This window comes from Xenopus tropicalis, chromosome 2, assembly GCF_000004195.4.
Source record: "Xenopus tropicalis strain Nigerian chromosome 2, UCB_Xtro_10.0, whole genome shotgun sequence".
NCBI lineage: Eukaryota > Metazoa > Chordata > Amphibia > Anura > Pipidae > Xenopus > Xenopus tropicalis.
The window spans coordinates 16,739,455-16,760,137 of record NC_030678.2 but is presented as its reverse complement, the minus strand read 5'-3'; the positions used below and the strand labels follow the sequence as shown (position 1 = coordinate 16,760,137).

The 20,683-nt window shown below is 44.3% G+C and overlaps 1 protein-coding gene across 2 annotated transcripts in view; it reads right to left on the bottom strand.

Annotated features, from left to right (window-relative positions):
- Nucleotides 1-3,942: 3,942 nt before the first annotated feature.
- The window catches only part of ltn1 (listerin E3 ubiquitin protein ligase 1), a 43,546-nt gene continuing 26,805 nt past the window's right edge, over nt 3,943-20,683 (bottom strand). For both annotated transcript variants that reach the window (XM_012957313.3, NM_001079277.1), the window contains 9 exon segments: nt 20,275-20,488; nt 17,737-17,971; nt 15,106-15,180; nt 14,281-14,467; nt 12,595-12,766; nt 10,906-11,126; nt 10,171-10,365; nt 9,831-9,998; nt 3,943-4,771 (listed from right to left, as the gene is read on the bottom strand). In XM_012957313.3, coding sequence (XP_012812767.1) covers nt 4,709-4,771; nt 9,831-9,998; nt 10,171-10,365; nt 10,906-11,126; nt 12,595-12,766; nt 14,281-14,467; nt 15,106-15,180; nt 17,737-17,971; nt 20,275-20,488 — 1,530 coding nt within the window. In that variant the 3' untranslated portion in view covers nt 3,943-4,708.

Sequence of the window (20,683 nt, the reverse complement as noted above, 5' to 3'; positions counted from 1 at the left end):
GATGGGTGTTTCTGGTGGGATCCCCCTGTCCTACCCTCAAAGATCCCCTTCTATCCCCAGGGCATTGAAGGTTGCGCTTATATAAAGGCAGGCCACCTCCAAAACAACACAGACCCTTGGACCGTTGTTTCAGGTCTCCCCTTATCTGCAGCTAAACCATATTATACTTCATATAATCCAGCTCTTTAGCTTTGCTTGAAAATATCTGAAGAAAAGTTTCTGGATCCGGACCTAGGAAACAAACAATAAAAGAAATGGGATTTTCCTGTGCAATTAACTCCGAAGATTAGTGTTAGCACATGGCTTCCATCTGAGGGCTAAAAATAACCCCACAATAGGATTGGGAATATTGTTCTATCTGAATGAATGGAAATCAAAGTGGAACATTCACATCAAGGAAAGCATACGCTCGATGTGCGGCTGGAAAATGAATTCGCGCAGCCTGCATTTATCTCTACAGGTGGTCGGGCCTGCGAGCGGCTCACAAGGAATGACCTCACCTTCAGCTGGCCGGCGTGTTAGTTTTGGCCATCCCCCACCATCTTAAAGCCGAACTAATTATGATTCATTTTTTAACGTATAAATCTTCTGCTCCAGTGTTTTGCAACATTTATTTTAATTGCTTTAGCACAGCTCCGATATAAAGCAATGTTTTGCTTGGTGTAGGACGGGGCTATTTTTGCCAAATCAGATTCCATTTTCTTTTTCGGAGAGCGATTGGAAAGTTAGTATTGACATTTTAACGCTCGGCCTGTCGTGATGCGATTGCTGTGTGTTCCTCGGAACGGCCCATAAAACACGTATCTTGAAACGGTTACTGAGAGAGATTAAGTAGGGGCATTAAGGACAAAAATGTGGCCCATTCTCCAAATCAAATGTTCTAGATTTTTCTCTCTCGCTGCCAGAAAGAACAATATTCTGCTTGGGAGAAAAATTCCTATTATCACATTGTTTCCATTTTTATAGCATAGTTTGTTTTCCACACTAAAAACGGAGCAACAGTATAAATTGAGATTGAGATACAGATTCTTTCTACTTTGCTAATCAAAGAGGAAATAATGCCCCCAAGAAAACATTGGCCTGGGGTAGCCTATTTGGCCTAAATTCTAGCCAAACCATCTCCCTCTACCACATTGCCATTGGCCCCTATTGCTTGGCACATATCATGAGTTTTAACCAAACCATCTACCTCTCCCACATTGCCATTGGCCCCTATTGCTTGGCACATATCATGAGTTTTAGCCAAACCATCTTACTCTCCCACATTGCCATTGGCACCTATTGCTTGGCACATATCCTAAGTTTTAGCCAAACCATCTTACTCTCCCACATTGCCATTGGCACCTATTGCTTGGCACATATCCTAAGTTTTAGCCAAACCATCTTACTCTCCCACATTGCCATTGGCACCTATTGCTTGGCAAATATGAGTTTTAGCCAAACCATATTACTCTCCCACATTGCCATTGGCACCTATTGCTTGGCGCATATCCTAAGTTTTAGCCAAACCATCTCCCTCTCCCACATTGCCATTGTCACCTATTGCTTGGCGCATATCCTAAGTTTTAGCCAACCCATCTTACTCTCCGACATTGCCATTGGCACCTATAGCTTAGCACATATCATGAGTTTTAGCCAAACCATCTTACTCTCCCACATTGCCATTGGCACCTATTGCTTGGCACATATGCACTGGCCCAAAACAAGAATAGAAACAGGCCTGGATAATGAAACATCGTACGTGGACACATACAAAGTGATATCCGTATGTAATGGGTTTGCCCAGATAAAAGTAGAAGAACCTAAATGGCCTGCAGAGAGCCCAGACCTCAACTCAAGATGAGTGGAATGAATAAGAATGTCTATGCAAGCCAGACATGATTACCCAACATCAGTGCCCACCAACCATCAGTCCACCAACAATGTTCTAACATCTACTGGAAAGCTTTCCCTCTCCATTTTAGCAACAAAGGACCAGCTTCATATTAATACCCTGCTCTGCACAGACCCCTGACCTCAATTCAAGACCTGTGTAATGAATAAGAACGTCTGTGCAAGCCAGGCAGGATTGTCCAACATCAGTGGCCAACCTATTATGAGAAAAGCAAATAATCTAGTAGAAAGCCTTCCAATAAAGGACCAACTTGATATTAATCCTCTTGGTTTAAGATGTCGGACAGGCAGGTGTCCCCATAGTTTTGGTCATATAGTGTACATTTTCTTGGGGTGTCCTTCCTTCCAAGTCTGCAGCTTGATAGCTCAAATTGAGAGTGCTTTACAAGGCACTACCACAGTTCCAGTTGTGCAAAGATGGACACAGTGTGAGATTCATTAAAGGTACTTAGATTCAAAAGTCACTCATTGAACCTCTGAATAGTTGTGCTCCCAGCTTATGCATCTGTCTGGCCCCGTAACGGGAGTAACGGATGCACCAGAGCCGAACTATGCAGCATACAGTACTTGTGTCTTAAGGATTAGTTCACCTTTAAATTAACTTTTAGTATGATGTAGACATTAATATTCTGAGACAAATTGCAATTAGTCTTCATTTTATTTGTTATTTAGCCTTTTGTTTTGCAGATCTCCAGTTTGGAATTTCAGCCGCTATTTGGTTGCTAGGGTTTTATCTACTCTAGCAACCATGCAGTGGTTTGAATGAGAGGCTTAGAAAGATAAGTAATTAAAATTACAATAAGTGGGCCCCAAAAATAGTTTTTTTTGGCTTCTGGGGCCAGTGACCCCCATTTGAAAGCAGGAAAGAGGCAAATGAAATGTGGCTATTAATAAGACATTCTATAACATGCAGAAAGTTAATGTAAAGGTGAATCATCCCTATTAGAAGAGGATGTATTTTGATGCAGGCACTGAAAGTGGCGAAATCCTGAATACTTTCTAAAATTGTGAGAAAACCGGTGCAAGTTACATCCTAAAAAGAACTTTGGACACTGTACTTGTGTTGGTAACTGACCCTATGGTCTCTTATATAAGAACCATTTATGTATCAAGGCAGAAGGTAGTGATGTTTGTTTTTGTCGACCTGCACAATTCAAAGCTAAAATGTTTGGGGTGGGGGAATATTTGCATTTATTTTCCCCAAGTTTTGGGGGTGGGGTATATTCCATAATGGCCTAGGGCAGCATAGTGTACAAGCAACCCCAGCCCTGATACTGGCATGGTTCTAGTCACTGCTAGGAATGTGTCTGTATCAGTTTAACAAGGTGTATAGTAAGCAGAGATCTGAGCACTCCTGTGGCCGAGCACTCCTGTGGCCGAGCACTCCTACTGCTACATTCTTTTACCTGGGCTGAGGAGAGTGGGGAGGGGAAGGAGCAATGATTGGAGTAGCCATTGGTAATCTGGGCTGCTGGTCCCACATGCCCTGTTGAACTCAACACAACGTTATTGCGCATTTCTCAGTAAAACCAAGCATGATATGGATCAAGGCAATAGTTTGGTGGGGGTCGACGCATGAAATGATCAAACCAATATCAATGAATCAGATCTCTGCTTTCATATTCTAACTGGAAGCAAAACAGACCAGCACAAACTGCTGACTGGTTGCTATAGGCGACTGCACTTGTGCAATTTAGTACTCATGTTGGTAAACCAGCCCTCCTATCTGAAAGCTACTGTTTTATCCCAATGATTAAAAGGAATGTTATCAACATTTTAAGTGTAATTATATCATTAATATTACATCTATTTACATCAGAGTTGTTGCTGGGGAGGAGGCCATGTGTTTGAGATATTGCAGGTTATGCAGAATATAATGAGAAGAATGCTGACAGGGCTGCTTTCAATGTCATTGGGAGCTTTTGCAGCAATGCCATTTTCCAAGGTTGTAACGGAGGTTTCTCTGCTCTTGGCGTTTGCTGACCGCACCACCTAGTGGCGGAACGCAGGGTGCATTGTCTTTATCTCTGTTTGTACCAAACACAAGAATTCATCATTTACCAATCTTTTTAATTCCGGCATTTCTGGATAAGATCAAATAAACAATATTGCAGTGACACAGCGAACCACTTAGATAAAATTAGGAATACAAATATATATATTACAGATTTTTTTTCATGATGGTTGGATTAAAAATAGATTCTTTTATAATTATTTTCTAACACTCTCTCTCTCTTAGCTTATTCACGGCAGAGGGAGTGAAGCAGGAAGCAATGGGAAAGCTAAAGTGAAAACACCTCTGATGGGAACCAACCATAGGCTGGGGCCCAATGTGCTACCAAAGCAGTTAACAATGCTGTGCATGGATACCATAAGTAGCTATGTGTGTGTAGCCATAGCAACCAATGTCCCAGAGCTTTGTATGAACCACACGGACTGTAGCTGTGCTGGACGACATTTTCACCAGAGTACTCCTGGCCTTAGGTGCCCTATAGTTAACTATGCCAGTCACTGCTCTACTACAGGCCCATTGCGCTTTGTCCAGCAGTGCAAGAAAAAGATGTCTGCCAGTTGGATTCACTTGCAGAAGGCAGAAATGGCTTGGACTAAGGCTATTGCACATATCAATATCCAACAGGACATAATGGCAACATCCCCATTTCGCGAGATGGACAAGGATCTCATTACAGAGAATCCATTAGATACAGAATTGGAGATTATCAGGAAAGAAGTCCATAGGGGCGCCTTGACACAACAGCATTGAGGAAAAGCTTTTCCATGGGGCGTCTGCTTCTCGTCCATTCATTCCAAGGTCTCAGAAAAAGGTCTCTCTGCAGAGAGGGCACGTCGACTTGTTGCTTGAAGTAAACCATTTATACTGAAAGAGAAGGGAGACCATAAAATCCAAATTAGTATTGGCAAAAATATCCAGACATTCCTATCATTTCTGTCCAAGATAGTGGTATAATAATTAGTCATATGAGTAGAATATGAGTTCTGATTTAGTTTATTTTGCTTGACTAAAATGGTAGAAAAAGGATTTAGCATTATTTCTCTGGCTGACAAGCCCCCTTTAAAAGAGAACTCATGCCTAAAAAGGAGTATGGTTAAAAATGCTGTATTTCTAGCTTCCTGTACCAGCCCTGAGGATCTTTGATCTTATTAGAATATCTTTTGTGTGTCAGTGACACTGCACATGCTCAGTGTGCTCAAAGTTGCAGAAAGGGAGGTTATTTCTGTCATAGAAGCCAATGTTACTGGGCTAATTGACCATTAATTCTGATTGCAAAATGTATGCATTAAATACTAATCAACCATATATACTATATATACAGTATATTGTGAGTGGGCCCCTAAGTTCAGTAACTGCAGCAGAAAAGAAGATGGGGGGCTGCTGGGGGAATCTTTGGGGCCCAGCTCTTCCTTGCTAAAGAGCTGTGGGGGCCTTTGGGTTGGTACAGAACCCAAAAACATAGTGTTTTGACTAATTCTTTGTTGACCTTTAGTGCCCCATTAACTGCCTTTGTGCCTTCACCCTGTATGTGCCCCAGAAGGCATTGCAGACAGACAGACACATTCCCCAGACTATTACACACCATGTTGATGACATAGGAAGGCAGGTGTAAAACTACACATTGTCAGCGTTCCGAACAATGTCTGTACCATTCCAAAAGAAAACCCATCAACAACTCCTTGTTCCTTCTCAAGAGCAAAGCAAATGTTTTGGTTTTTATATCTAAGACAAGATTGGAACAAATGTTTCGTCAAATTCTTTGGAACAGATTCAATTTTGTAAAAAAAATATCTGTGTTCCAGCAGTTTATGGTGGTGCTTTAGTTTCTGTGGCACGGTACTTGCACCTGTATAGCACTGACTGTGCCAGGGGTAGGGGGCAAAAAAACTGAAAGGTTAAAGTACGGTGCCAGCCTAGATGTTTGGCACACAAAGTGGTGCTACCAAATGGCCACCATTCTGACTACAAACACAAACCCGTTACTCTCAGAACAGTGCAGGAATACCCAAACCTATCGTATGGGTGCATTAATGAAAAGTACAAGCTTTAATATTGGTTTGATGAGGCGTCGTTAGAGTGGCGCAACAAGGTATGACTATCCTGAGCCTAATGCAGTGATCCCCAACCAGTGCCACCAAAGCAAGTGTTTATTTTTGTATTCCTGACTTGGTGGAAAAATGTAGTTGAATAGAAACAAGATTTCCTACCAAATAAAGCCCCTGTAAGCTAATAGTGTGCATAGAGGCTGCCTAATAGCCAATCACAGCCCTTATTTGGTTCCTCCATGAACTTTTATGGTGCTTGTGTTGCTCTCCAAGTCTTTTTACATTTAACGGAGGCTAACGAGTAAGAAAGGTTGGGGATCCCTGGCCTAATGGATAACAGGGTCCTGCAGAACCAGTATGGAACTGCAGATATAGCTGCCCAAAAGTGCAGCCCTTCAGCTGCAACGCCGTAAAGTGATGTCCCACAATGTCTTTTTTCAGTAGGACACACTTCTGATAATTAATGAATGCAGAAACATGTCATAACATTAAACATTTCCTTTAAGGGCTCTGGCACACGGGGGAGATTAGTCGCCCGCGATAAAACTCCCTGTTCGCGGGCGACTAATCTCCCCGAGTTGCCTACCCCTGCCATCCCACCGGCAAACATGTAAGTCGCCGGCGGGATGGCAGACGCGGCGGCGCGATTTCGCGCAAATCGCCGAAAAAGACTCGCAGGGGTAGGCAACTCGGGGAGATTAGTCGCCCGCGAACAGGGAGTTAATCGCGGGCGACTAATCTCCCCCGTGTGCCAGAGCCCTAAAAGGCAAAATCCCATCAAACAAGCAAGAGAACTCTATTTAATATATCCCCTGCTCTATCTGGACATTTCGGCATGGAAGGGGCAGATCAGAGCGATGGAGATAAAGAATGTCTCTGTAGCTGAAAGATTCCTTATCGGCCCGAGACTGATAAACAGCAAACGAAAACTCTTGGGGGGGTGGGGGAAGGAATACAGCAGGGCATTGTGGTTCTCCTTGCGGAATAACTGCGATGTGAGATCATTTGGAGTCATTGCTTGCTCAAGATGTTCTCTTTCCACTTACACATTTATCTTTTGTTCTTTAGAGAAAGACATAAACATACACAGTACACAGCACACAGTGCTCAGATGCCTCACTGTGGATTATTTCTCTGGGTGGGGCAGGACTTCATGCAAAAGGTACTATGCATCTTGAGAGACACATTCAGGGGCAACATAAAAACAGGTCTAGTAACCCAGAAAATAAGTGAATTTAGCCACTAATGGTGCCTAACTAGAGGGATTGTTGTCTTACCTGTAACATGCTTTTATCTCTTCATTACAAAGGGGACGGGCACTGGAGGGTTTAAGACTACCTTCCAGGAGAACAGGACACTAAAAGAACAAAGGTTTCAACAGCCCTCCCAGGGGTTTGACCTGGCTGTCCCCAACAGGCTACACCCCACCAGGAGGCTGTCCCTGCCCAGAAAGTAACAAGTAGAACTTTAACTTAAAACAATAAACAAGGCAACAAGTGCTAGAAGAGCTAAGCTGCTGGAGAGGACCTGTAAGGAGAGAAATTAAATAAATAAAACTAAACTAAATAACGAAATCTAAAAACTCCAGAAGGGGAGCCGTCCTCCTCACATAAGGAAACTAAAAGATCTGGGCAGAGACAGCCTCCTGGAGGGGTTGTAAGCCTGTTGGGGCAACTGGGTCAACCCCTTTGGAAGGGCTGTTGAATCCTTTGTCCTTTTAGTGTCCTGTCCTCCCATAAGGTAGGGTTAAACCTTCCAGTGCCTGTGTCCCCTGAAATGAATGAGAAAAAAATGAATTTGAGTTCCTTACTTTTAAGAACAGTTTAAACCAAGACAACTGGCTGCGTAACCCTGACCTATTATGCAATATGGGCAAATCCAAGTACATTTATAGCAACCAACAGGTCCAATCTAGGTTTGCTCTTATGACTAAGCTCCCCAGCAACTGCTTCTTGGGGTATGTCTCTTTGCAAGCTTCGATCGGAAATATGATTTTCTTCCATAAAAGCACAAAAGCTGTTTGCCAGTACCCACCTTTTTTTGGAACTGATTTACTAAATGGAGCCAAGATTGAACATGGGTGTTCTATATTTAGATTTTCTGATAATTACTACAGAACCTGTTACAGGTACATATGCAAGGGCTACTCACACCATCCACAATTCTGAAAGTAATGCTCTTGCTGGAAAGCTCAGACTATTAAAAACCAAGAAAGGGATGCCTGGGGGCCAAACACCTGCTAGTAAGCCTCCGTCTGGCTTCCACCATGCACCGGGCCCTTTCCAGTAAGGCAGTGTAAGTGCCCTGCAGCACAACTGGATTCTTAACATGTCATGGGATGGTGCCCAGTTTCGCCCAGTAAAAAGAATAGAGAAGGAACAAAACAGCAACCTGATTTACAAGTCACCGGGAGACTGTAAATTATAAAATGGATAAAATATTTCAGCGGGACAAATAAGGTCAGGAATGTCAAATGCTGAAATAAAACTCCCAGCACCCACTGAGAGCCAAAGCCTGAAGGTGCACGCTGAGAGTTGGAGGGCTTCGATCACAGATAATAAGTATTTCAGTCCATAAAAATGCATATTTGGCTCTGACCTGAGAAAGAATCTTGTAAAAATCTAGTTAAATATTAATTTGGAGTGTTTAACCCGTTTGAGACCAATAGAAAAGGTGTCAACAAGGTCAGAATTCATGTTGGTCCAAGACCAACTAATGGACTAAGCAGTCATAGAATAGGAAATGAATCTGCTTGGGCCTCCCTCACTGATATCTATCAAGGCTTGTTAGGAGATGCATGGACAGGCTGGAGAATCCCACCAAGAATGTGGTGAACAGGAACGATGGCACAGCTGACCGCGCCAGTTTTAATCAGTCATTGCATTTAAGGGTAATGTCACCTCAAAGTTCCTTAAAAAATTATGTCAATCTTATGCCTACTTGCACTGGAGGGAGAATGCCAAATTACCTGCCAGTACTACTATACCTTATGCCACTGACATACTGTTAACAAACTATGCCTAGCCTAGGCATTGCCCAGTTAAACAAATGAATAAAGGTCAGAGGCCCCTTTAATGCAGAGTAGCATTCCCCTTGTGTATTTTTATTGTTGTGCACCTTCAAAAGCGCTCAAGTCTTTGTCCGCCATTGAGCGCCTTCCTAGGTTACCGTCCTTTGGCCACCATAAGCTCCACAGTGTTCCGCCAAAAAGCCTATCACTTCTCAGCTTAAAGCATTTGCAATTACACAACGGGAAAGCAGAGAGTCTGATCCAACCCTGAACCGTATGGAGCGCAACACAGCTGTTTATGACTGGAAGCAGGCAAATAAACCAGTTTAATATGAGGCTTGACCTACAAGTCATTTCCAAAAGGAAAATAGGATGACTTGAGACAGTCAAGGGGGAAGAAAAAACCCTGGCCTGGTTCCCTGTATGCTGCCTGGAAAACTCCACAACACTGGAGTAGTGACAAGGTTGTTATTATCCTCCAGAACGGAGACAATGACTTTTGCATAATATCAATATAATGACTTGGTTCTGGCCCAGCCGGGCTCTGCACTGCCCACAGAATAATTTGGTACTGTCACTCAATCACATGTAAGCCTCCTTACTGTAAGTGCAGTTACTGCTAGCTGCTTAGCAGTGTGTATTGCGCTTGATACAAACACGTTTGGAAAGTGCTATCCGTGCCATAGAACTGTAACCCTTGCAATGCATCAGGTATGGAAACCATTAAAAAAAGCACTGATCTCAGAGTGCAACAGTCACTCTCCCCAGAGGGACGTGGATTATCTTACACTTTGGGGAGATTCCACCATGATGCCAAGTGAAATGTTCCAGCTTTGAAGGTATTTCGGTACACAACATTAAATCTTACCAAGCATTCAGAATGGAATTTCTTCTTGCAGGTCCGGCAGGCTTTTTTCGGTAAGGAGTAGTTTGAACCATGTATAACGGAGAAGCAAATCATACAGTCTTCAACTCCCTCAAAGCGCTTGTCAACGTTGTTCTTCCACAGGGCCAAGCCTTCCATTATGCTTCCATTCTAGATTAAAAAAACATCCCAAAAGAGATTAAAAACCAGTGTATACATGCATACACATCACACTGCTCAGATCAGAGCAAATTTGCCAAAGTCTAGTTTTACACATTGATGATTTCATAAAGTTACCTGGAAACCATCACTCTTTGCCACATCTGTGGGCTACCAGACCTACCTGGTGGGTGAGGTAAGTGTTCAGCTGAAGCATCCAATTCCGCCACTGCTGCACAGCCACCCCTACCCGCCGGCCACTTTCTACAGTGATGGAACCCAGGGGGTAATTCTGGGGCAGCTGTATGATCAGCTCTATGCAGATGTCGTCCACGGAGTAGGTGGCTATCACTTCCCGGGTAGTTGAGCGTGCCTTCACCTATAAAATAACCGGTTAGCTTTGCTTATTGATTTCAAAGTGATACATGAAGATGAAGTCTGATTCCTACATGCCCTCAACCCAGGACAACCTTCCCTAGATAATGGAGGGGGCTACATCAGTAAGATGTTACAGATTACCCCATGGCTTCATTGAGATGCTTTCATCCCCAGCCTACATATCAATCTGCAACGCAACATTGCATACCACAGAAATACAGCCAATACTATTATAAATGCAATGCACACAGTGGGACTCATATATAAACACTGGGTAAATTTGCACCTGGGCATTAGACCATAGCAACCAATCAGCTTTTGTGAGCCAGCTTCAAGTAGAACAATAAAATGAAACATCTGATTGGCTAACTGCCCTGGTGCATTATTGCCCAGTGTTTATCAATGACCCCCAATGTATCAGGGTCAACCCCCTTGTTCCATGCCTCCCATGCACACAGCTTCCACCCACTGATGTATGTATGTACCATATCCATGGAGCCCCCATGCCTGTATGAAAGTCTTCCCTAAAAAAACCACTTACGGTCATGCCATCAAAGACCTGCGTGCTCAACTGGACGGAGGAGATTTCCTGGGAGGACAGCACGCTGCTAACGTACTTGGTGGTGAATCTGTCCACCACATTAAAAATCCTCTTCTCGCAGCCATTCCACCACAGCCTAACCATGGCTGGCAGATCCTTTAATGTCATGTGATAAACGCAGCAAGCCAAGTGCGGGACCTCCTGCTGCACTGTGGCAGTCCCTAAAGAGCAAAAAAGTTAGAAATGTCTCAAAATGTCAAATTTTAACAGAACTACATGCAATATTAGGGAAGCCTAAAGGCTGATCAAAATAAGGCCCTACTGAGAAGCTCCCATTGCATTGCCACCTCAGTGACTCTAAATGTTTACCTCATATCTAGGGCTGCATTCCTCTACTTTAAAAAGCACACCGGATCCATGCAGCCATCTGCAGGGCTGGCAGCAGCTTCCAGGCATCCCCTGGGACTCTACAGACTTGGAGCATGCCCAGTACAGAATTCTTCACATGTGCCAAGTCAGCAGAGGTGTATGGAATACCTGGGAACCTGGGAGAGGATGATGGTGCCCATCCTGCAAAGAACTACCCCAGGCCAGTGCACTTTTTAAAGAAGAGGAGCACCAATCCAGTGTACGATGCAAGCAAATAGAGTCACTGGAGGGTGCCTTAGGATCTTATTGGCTGTGTATGGGGCCCGCAGGTGGGCCTACCCATCTGTTGCTTTGTGGGTCTTTTGCTGCTTTGTGTCAGTATGTGTCTATCATTGCACATCTGTGCGTTTCCACCACCTCTACAATATACTATATAAATCAGAGCGCTGGCTTTTCCATCAGTTTTGCTGGGCATAAAGCTCTGGGTTGTCATCAGCTCGAGTCCTTCACGCGTAACATAAGCCTCATAAAGTCCAAGTGACAAACTATTTGGATTACAACAGTCTACAACAAAACTCAAATGTAATTTTTAGGTGCAATTAATAATGATCCCTTAACCGAAAGACATGAATAAATGGAGCAGTAAATAGCGATGGATCTTTTCTCCCAAGATTAAATGGGAAGATACGATTTCCAGTTGGACGTTTGGCAGCGTAGCCAAGAGGAGTTTATTCACTCTGGCCCGTGTTGTGTCAGCTAAGAAAATACTCGCCGCAGTCAGGGTAACAGGGCACGGATGTGCTGCCTATTGTTTTCCCAATGAATCATATTTAATGTGATTTATTGTCTTTTTGCGAAAAATCTGTGGGATACATGAAACTGATCTCAAGCCTGCCTCTCAGGAGGATTCTACCCTCGTATTAGTTTTGCCTTTTTTTTTTTTTTTAATACTATAATATTTCAAAGATGACATGGGGTGGGGGGGGGGAAGCACTTGTGTAATTTAGGATTTTCCCCTTTATGCAAGAAACAAGAGTTTTTAAGGACAAAGTGATTCTTCATGTTGGAAATATCTGTTATCTTAGTGGTCATTATGTCGGAAAGCAAATGTTAAACTCGTGTAAATGCTGTTTGTGGTGACAGAAAGGCGAGCGAATCTGTGCAAGAAGGCGTTTGACAACAGACTAATGTATATTTTTACAGTGGAAAGGGGGAAGCAGTTTATCACTACACACCACTTTCTAAGCAGGAAGACAGGAAATACTAATTTCTCCAGGTAAGGAAAGGATATCTAACTCTGTAAGTGAACATGTTACATACCCTTTACTGCCAGCTGAAGCTCCTCTGTAAAGAAAGTCTTGGGCTCCTTACTGGGCATATCACTGGCTTGCCCGGGCAGGACTGGGTTGTGGGGCATTAACTTGAACAGGTTGTACAGCAGCTTGTTCAAACTCTTGGTTTTCCTCAGATACTGAGAGTACAGCGCCCGCAGCTGAGTGAGAAAGCAAAGCACTATTATTAGCGATGCACCGAATCCAGGATTCGGCGGAATAGGACATGGAACAGTTTCTTCACAAATGCCCTTCCTTCAGCCACCAACTCAGAAGCATCCTCCCATTCCCTTGAATAACAAATACCCGATGGCACCAGCTCTGGCACTATTTATGCATTAGCCAGCATTTACATGGAAGGGTGGCAACTGGGGCACTTTTCTGGCTACATATGCCATCAGACTAAACCTCGTTTCGTACGATATTCGGTGCTTGTATGGCATGTCGGCGAGTCGACCGATATCGCAGGAAGCTGCTGATATCGGACGACTCGCCGATCGGCCAGGTTAGAAAATTTTGATCGGGCGCCTTAGAAGGCGCCTGACCAAAATCTGCCGTAAGGGCTGAATCGGCAGAAGGAGGTAGAAATCCTATTGTTTCTACCTCCTTATCTACTGTTTCAGCCCTGACTGTGTGTGGCGGATCTGACGATGTTTCGTGATCGCCACGTGTATGGCCAGCTTAAGCCTCTGAGGTAGAAATTCCATACTCCAAGTCACCAGAAAAAATAACATTAGAGAGACTATGGTCACTTGTCATTAGTTTTGCTACTGTCAGTGTAATAATGAGTGAATGAATGTGTTGGCACGCATGTGAATGAGTGTTGGCACGCATGTGTATGTGCTCTTGGCTGCCAATTAAGCCTTTTGTTTTCTAAATTCTTAAACATATTTCCAGATAATTTAGCCTGGGCATGCAGTCCACAAATTACCACACTAAATGGATCCCCTGCAGGAGTGCATCATTGTTCCAGGGGGCTAACCTAAACTGAGCAAAGAGCTGATAATATAATGGACAGACCTAAGGGTAAAGAGTTAGGCTACTGCTACACGTGGATGTTTCTCAGCCTGCGCAGAAAGCCTGCTCTGGGGTCTGCACTAACAGGCACTGCACTGGGATACGGAGTGGTTTTCAGGATGGAAACACAGGGGTATACATTATCCCTGTAAAACCCACCCCATAGGTCTGCACACTAGCTAAAGGTGGCCATACATGGCCAGATTTCAGCTGCTGATTTGGGTCCTTCAGACCAATTCGGCAGCTTATCTGCCTGTATATGGGCACCCCCGACAGGCCTACCTGACCCATATCTAGCCTAAAATAGGGTAAATCTCAATCGGGCAAGTTTGATTTTCCCGTTGGATCAGGGACCACATTGGCTCCTTTATGCGGTCCTTGGTCCAACGCCAATATAACAGCTTTTTCCTAACGACTGAATTAGCCAGGTATCACTCCCTGTAGGTGGGCATATCGGAAGATGATCTGCTCATTTGGTGACCTTGCCAAACAAGCAGATCGGACCGTGTATGGCCACCTTTACAAAGTGCTTGTTACTGCACATACCACAGCAGGTGAAGGTGAATGCTTATATATTATATATATAATATATGGCTAACTGTGGTGCCTGCAGGGGCAAGAGCCTACAGACAGGAAATCTTTTGACCTGGGTACTTACTTGGGATGATGCAGCTTTAAAGAAAGTGAGTATTAGCTTCCAAGTCAGGAGATATCCGAGAACAAAGCAGAACTCCTCCTTTAAAGGCTCAATAACAGCAAACTCGCCTACAGGTATCTCTTTAAGGATACTTTCTACTAAATCTTCTTGGATTGCTAGTACAGACATCAGTGCAGCGGGTGGAGACCTAGAACAAAAGAAAACCATTTCACATATTTATGAATAAGGGATATTGCCATCAGAAGACCTGTTGCCTTAAAATAACAATGTTATATTATATTATTATATATAATATTATGTATAATATTATTAAGTAATGAGTAATATATAATAATATAATATATAAGTCACGTGCATGCTATTCCGGCTTTGCCCAATTCATGCAGTCACTATGGAATCCCTTAAGGGACAACATCACTTGGGATCTGCAGTAATATGCTGATACACCTGATGGAAAAAGTGTATGAAGGGCCCTAAATGATGCATTCACTGAGGGGGTGCATCTGTATGAATTTTTAAACCGTATCCAATCAAAAGGCAAAGTCATGGGGATGCTGGGAGATGCCGTTTCATGGGAATACTGGGAGATGCCGTTTCATGGGAATACTGGGAGATGCCGTTTCATGGGAATACTGGGAGATGCCGTTTCATGGGAATACTGGAAGATGCCGTTTCATGGGAATACTGGGAGATGCCGTTTCATGGGAATACTGGGAGATGCCGTTTCATGGGAATACTGGGAGATGCTGTTTATCAACAGCACAAAAGGCTATCAATCTTTGTCCCCCTTTTTCTCTTATTCTAACCCAGGGCTATCATACTTACAAAGCAGGTTCTTCATCTTCATCCCCATAAGATTTGAGATCTTCATCATCAAACCCAGGCAAGTCTGCCATTATTCTAGGAACAAAGATATGGAAGATTGGAAGAAAAGCCAAGCACTGATCGAATATGTTCTGTTGCATATCATTTGCACTGGGGCTTAAAAAGATGGATTCCCCTGTGGAGTGATGGGCAGTGACTTTTACAGATATCGTAATGAAATAAATAAAATTTTAAGGAAGGGAGCATAAACATTCAGTTGTGTGCTAAAGAGGCATAAACCACCCAGTGCCTGTCTCTATGTAATATCATAGACAGAACTAGAAAAGGAAAAAATGAATGCCTAAATGTAAGGATGATCTCATTAGCAACAGCCCTTTGCCTGCTCTTTCTTTCCTTCCACCCACTCACCAATTGCGCACCCCCTCCCAACCAACATTCGCTGGATGTCGACCCAGCAGGTTAGAAAAATCCTGCAAGGAGGACATTGTTGCATTGATGTGGTCCTTGTCCCAGTGGCCTGTATCCCATCAATGTGATCAGATCAATCCACCCAATCACCAACCTTGCCAAACAAGTGGGTCTTTCAGTGTATAGTCACCTTTACAACGCTATGGCGTGAGCACTGGCACCATCACACTATCAATTTAAGTTCCCAGTCTGTGAACTGGGCAAACACCAAGACTGGCTACCTTTCTGGAGTCATGGAGTGGAAATTGCCTATCTATCCACATATCATACTCTTGAATGGGGCCTTGTCAAAAGAAAAATACAAAATCACTAAAAGCAGGTACTTTCTAAAGTGAAACACATTGGGCGCCATTGGGCCAAACGACTGGATTATATTAACAGGATATAGGCCGTCAGGACAAGGGCTGTATCTATGCAGCAATGTACTCCTTGGGATTTTTAAAACTGCTCGATTGACATCTGCCCAATTTTCAAGCAGACATTGGTTGGGTAGGCCTGTGTGGGGGCCTCATACATGGACCAGAAATTCAAACCATTTGGCACGCACTCATCAAGTCCCAGGACAGCGGGTTTAAAAAGTTCCAAAAAGCTTTATTGAGTAGAACCTAACATATTTCATTGGTACCTATGAATACCTGTGAGAACACACGAAACGCGTTAGGTTCTACTCAATAAAGCTTTTTGGAACCTTTTAAACCCGCTGTCCTGAGACTTGATGAGTGCGTGCCAAATGGTTTCAATTTCTGGAGTTGTTCCCCCTTTGATGCGGGTCTGGGGCACTGCACCCGGGCCACTATCTGGAAGCGGTGAGTGAAGATTTCAGTTTGTGAAAATATAAGGGATCTTAAGAACCATCACATATGGTGATTGTGTTACACAAGTGAGAGGCTTGAGGCATGAGCACCTGAGCCCAATATATCATCCAGTGAGCCTGGCATTTATATTATGAAGGGCTGATTAACTGTATATAATATAACCTTTAATATAATAACTGCAGATTTCTTTATATTTTTAACTGGAGCGGGAATGACAATTTAATTAACGGATAACTCCTACATGGGCTGATAAGGTTTTGACCAATAAGCTTTGCACCTTTTATCGACCACGCATGTCCACATTAGCAGAACCAACTAGTTATGTAGGGGGCCACCCATGGGTGTTTATCCTTAAGCCAGACGGGTCTGGGCTGAAATTTGGGTGACCATTGAGGGTTCAGTGGGGGTCAGACTGAGGAAATCATTTTTCTACTTCAAAGTTTCCTTGTGGAACCTTTGAATTAGGGTCGGTTGAGTTTTTTTCAAACCCACACATCACTAAACCAAACTGTTCAGTCTGGAGCTATCTTGTAGGAGGCTGTTGGAGATGCAGACACAGGCCATTTTACAACACATACCTGTGTGCAAAACATACACTTACTGAAAGTCTAGCAAGATTTAGTATACCGAGGAACTCAAATGATAATAATTAAAAATATGAGTTAATCAGAATACTGAGAAATCTCTACACCAGCCTCGCTGACAGTTTTACTCCAGCTGCTGGCACCGCGGGCATAGCTGTCAACAATGCACTTGCCCTGTCAGGAAAGCACGTATATCATATTTATATAATCCGGTAACACCTTTCCTGGAAAGACACCTTTTCCTGGAATAACAACAGTAGCAATAAACCTGATTATTTGTTCTCAGCGCAACCCACTCACCGGCACCCTGCCCCTAACTCCTCATGCACTGGTAACCAGTGACGGCAAGATGTGCTTAAAAGAAAACTATACCCCCTAACAATGTAGGTCTCTATAAAGATATATTGCATAAGCAAGCTCATATGTAAAGCCCTGCTTCATCCAGTTTGGCGAGATTTATCAATTCATCAATAGGCCACTTAATATAATATAAACTACCTGTTGGTTAAGTCTTCATGCTGGGGGTATAGTTTTCCTTTAATGTAAATTAGCCTATGTAATGGGTGAAGCAAGTCACTGCAGACTGTTGTTTAGGACCCCCATTAGCATCACTAGGGCTAACGAGAGCAGAATTTGATGGGTTTTTTTACAACATGGCAGGCAAAAACACCTGAAACCAGCAGAGTGTGGCATAGGCTTACAAGGCAATGTAAAAGCGGTGTATTGGTGCATGTTGTGCCAAACGGAGACATGTCTGCGCTTACTTATCCAGCAGATGATAAACAGTGATTTGCACGGATCTCTCTCTATAAAGCAGGAGGGGAGCCAGAGTATTTAGCAAGCTTTGCAGGCTGTCAGTAAGGTTGGTCTTCTGTCCAGCGACAAACTTGGCTGGGAGCTTGTGGTTCAGCAGCTGCTCCTTTGAAATGTAACCGAGCGTCCTACCCAGTGACTTCAGCACGTGGCTCATATGGGAAGTCTCCGAAGCCTTGTACTCTTCTGCGGGAGGGAAAGACCGACAGGGAAAAATGATTTCAGCGCAGGAATTCCGAAAGTCGTTCTCTCTTTTAGAGAGTTTATATATTGCTCGTGTGACAGAAAACTTAAAATAGAGAACAGATTTACATTATGTCAGCCCTGTTACTGTATTTATTGACATGGAAACCAAATACAGTGTTGGTGCCGGCTTGCATGAATGAAACAAGGCTAACAGAGCCAATACTATGTTCCACACATCTCTAAAAAGGGAACTGTAAAATGTTTCCATGTTTCATTACTCACCACAGAAAATAACCAGATAAAGCATTTACTGAGCCCCAAAACTTTTTTCTTTGAACAACTGTTTTAGGCACCATCTCTCCCTACTATACCTGCTTTCCCACAGCCCCAGTCCCTTCCCAGAGGCTATTATCCCACTGCTACTATAGGCACCATCTCTCCCTACTATACCTGCTTTCCCACAGCCCCAGTCCCTTCCCAGAGGCTATTATCCCCCCACTGCTACTATAGGCACCATCTCTCCCTACTATACCTGCTTTCCCACAGCCCCAGTCCCTTCCCAGAGGCTATTATCCCCCCACTGCTACTATAGGCACCATCTCTCCCTACTATACCTGCTATCCCACAGCCCCAGTCCCTTCCCAGAGGCTATTATCTCCCCACTGCTACTATAGGCACCATCTCTCCCTACTATACCTGCTTTCCCACAGCCCCAGTCCCTTCCCAGAGGCTATTATCCCCCCACTGCTACTATAGGCACCATCTCTCCCTACTATACCTGCTATCCCACAGCCCCAGTCCCTTCCCAGAGGCGATTATCCCCCCACTGCTACTATAGGCACCATCTCTCCCTACTATACCTGCTTTCCCACAGCCCCAGTCCCTTCCCAGAGGCGATTATCCCCCCACTGCTACTATAGGCACCATCTCTCCCTACTATACCTGTTATCCCACAGCCACAGTCCCTTCCCAGAGGCTATTATCCCCCTGCTACTATAGGCACCATTTCTCCCTACTATACCTGCTATCCCACAGCCCCAGTCCCTTCCCAGAGGCTATTATCCCACTGCTACTATAGGCACCATCTCTCCCTACTATACCTGCTATCCCACAGCCCCAGTCCCTTCCCAGAGGCTATTATCCCCCCCACTGCTACTATAGGCACCATCTCTCCCTACTATACCTGCTATCCCACAGCCCCAGTCCCTTCCCAGAGGCTATTATCCCCCCACTGTTACTATAGGCACCATCTCTCCCTACTATACCTGCTATCCCACAGCCACAGTCCCTTTCCAGAGGCTATTATCCCCCCACTGCTACTATAGGCACCATCTCTCCCTACTATACCTGCTATCCCACAGCCACAGTCCCTTCCCAGAGGCTATTATCCCCCCACTGCTACTATAGGCACCATCTCTCCCTACTATACCTGCTATCCCACAGCCCCAGTCCCTTCCCAGAGGCTATTATCCCCCCACTGTTACTATAGGCACCATCTCTCCCTACTATACCTGCTATCCCACAGCCACAGTCCCTTCCCAGAGGCTATTATCCCCCCACTGCTACTATAGGCACCATCTCTCCCTACTATACCTGCTATCCCACAGCCACAGTCCCTTCCCAGAGGCTATTATCCCCCCACTGCTACTATAGGCACCATCTCTCCCTACTATACCTGCTATCCCACAGCCCCAGTCCCTTCCCAGAGGCTATTATCCCCCACTGCTACTATAGGCACAATCTCTCCCTACTATACCTGCTATCCCACAGCCCCAGTCCCTTCCCAGAGGCTATTATCCCACTGCTACTATAGGCCCCATCTCTCCCTACTATACCTGCTATCCCACAGCCCCAGTCCCTTCCCAGAGACTATTATCCCCACTGCTACTATAGGCACCATCTCTCCCTACTATACCTGCTATCCCACAGCCTCAGTCCCTTCCCAGAGACTATTATCCCCACTGCTACTATAGGCACCATCTCTCCCTACTATACCTGCTATCCCACAGCCCCAGTCCCTTCCCAGAGGCTATTATCCCCCCACTGCTACTATAGGCACCATCTCTCCCTACTATACCTGCTATCCCACAGCCTCAGTCCCTTCCCAGAGGCTATTATTCCACTGCTTACTCTGGACAGTCAAGACGTGAATTTGTAATGAAGGTTTCACCAAACGTTTCCTTAAAAAACTGTTGCTCTGTGAAGATTCTTCATTATGTGGGGCCCAGGGCAGCCATCCTATTTGAATCCCACCCCCCACCTCAAAGACACATACTATACATACATAAACATATTCACATTACCTGCTATTCTCACCAACATAGGCAACATTAAGCTGTAAATTCCTTCGGAGAAGAACTCCTTCCACTCAGACATAAGGTTGGCAGGAAGACTCATCGTAGTGCTTGTGGCAACAGACTCAAAATAGTGAGAAATTTCTGTGGCCAAGTCACAGCTTGCGCAGGCAAACAGTCGGACAAGAGGAATATGATAAGCAGCGGAGCTTTCACATGCGCTCTTAAAAAGATATAAATGCAGTAGAAATCAGTTGGACTGAACATAAAGGCAGAGAGCATGGTAATCCTGAAGAATAACAAAAACACAACAGCAATGTCCAACCTGCCAGCCATTGGATGTTCTTGTACTGCTTGGGCTCATGCTAGGATTATACCTCTCCCATAACAAGGGGTACCAGCTGGACAAGTGCTTATG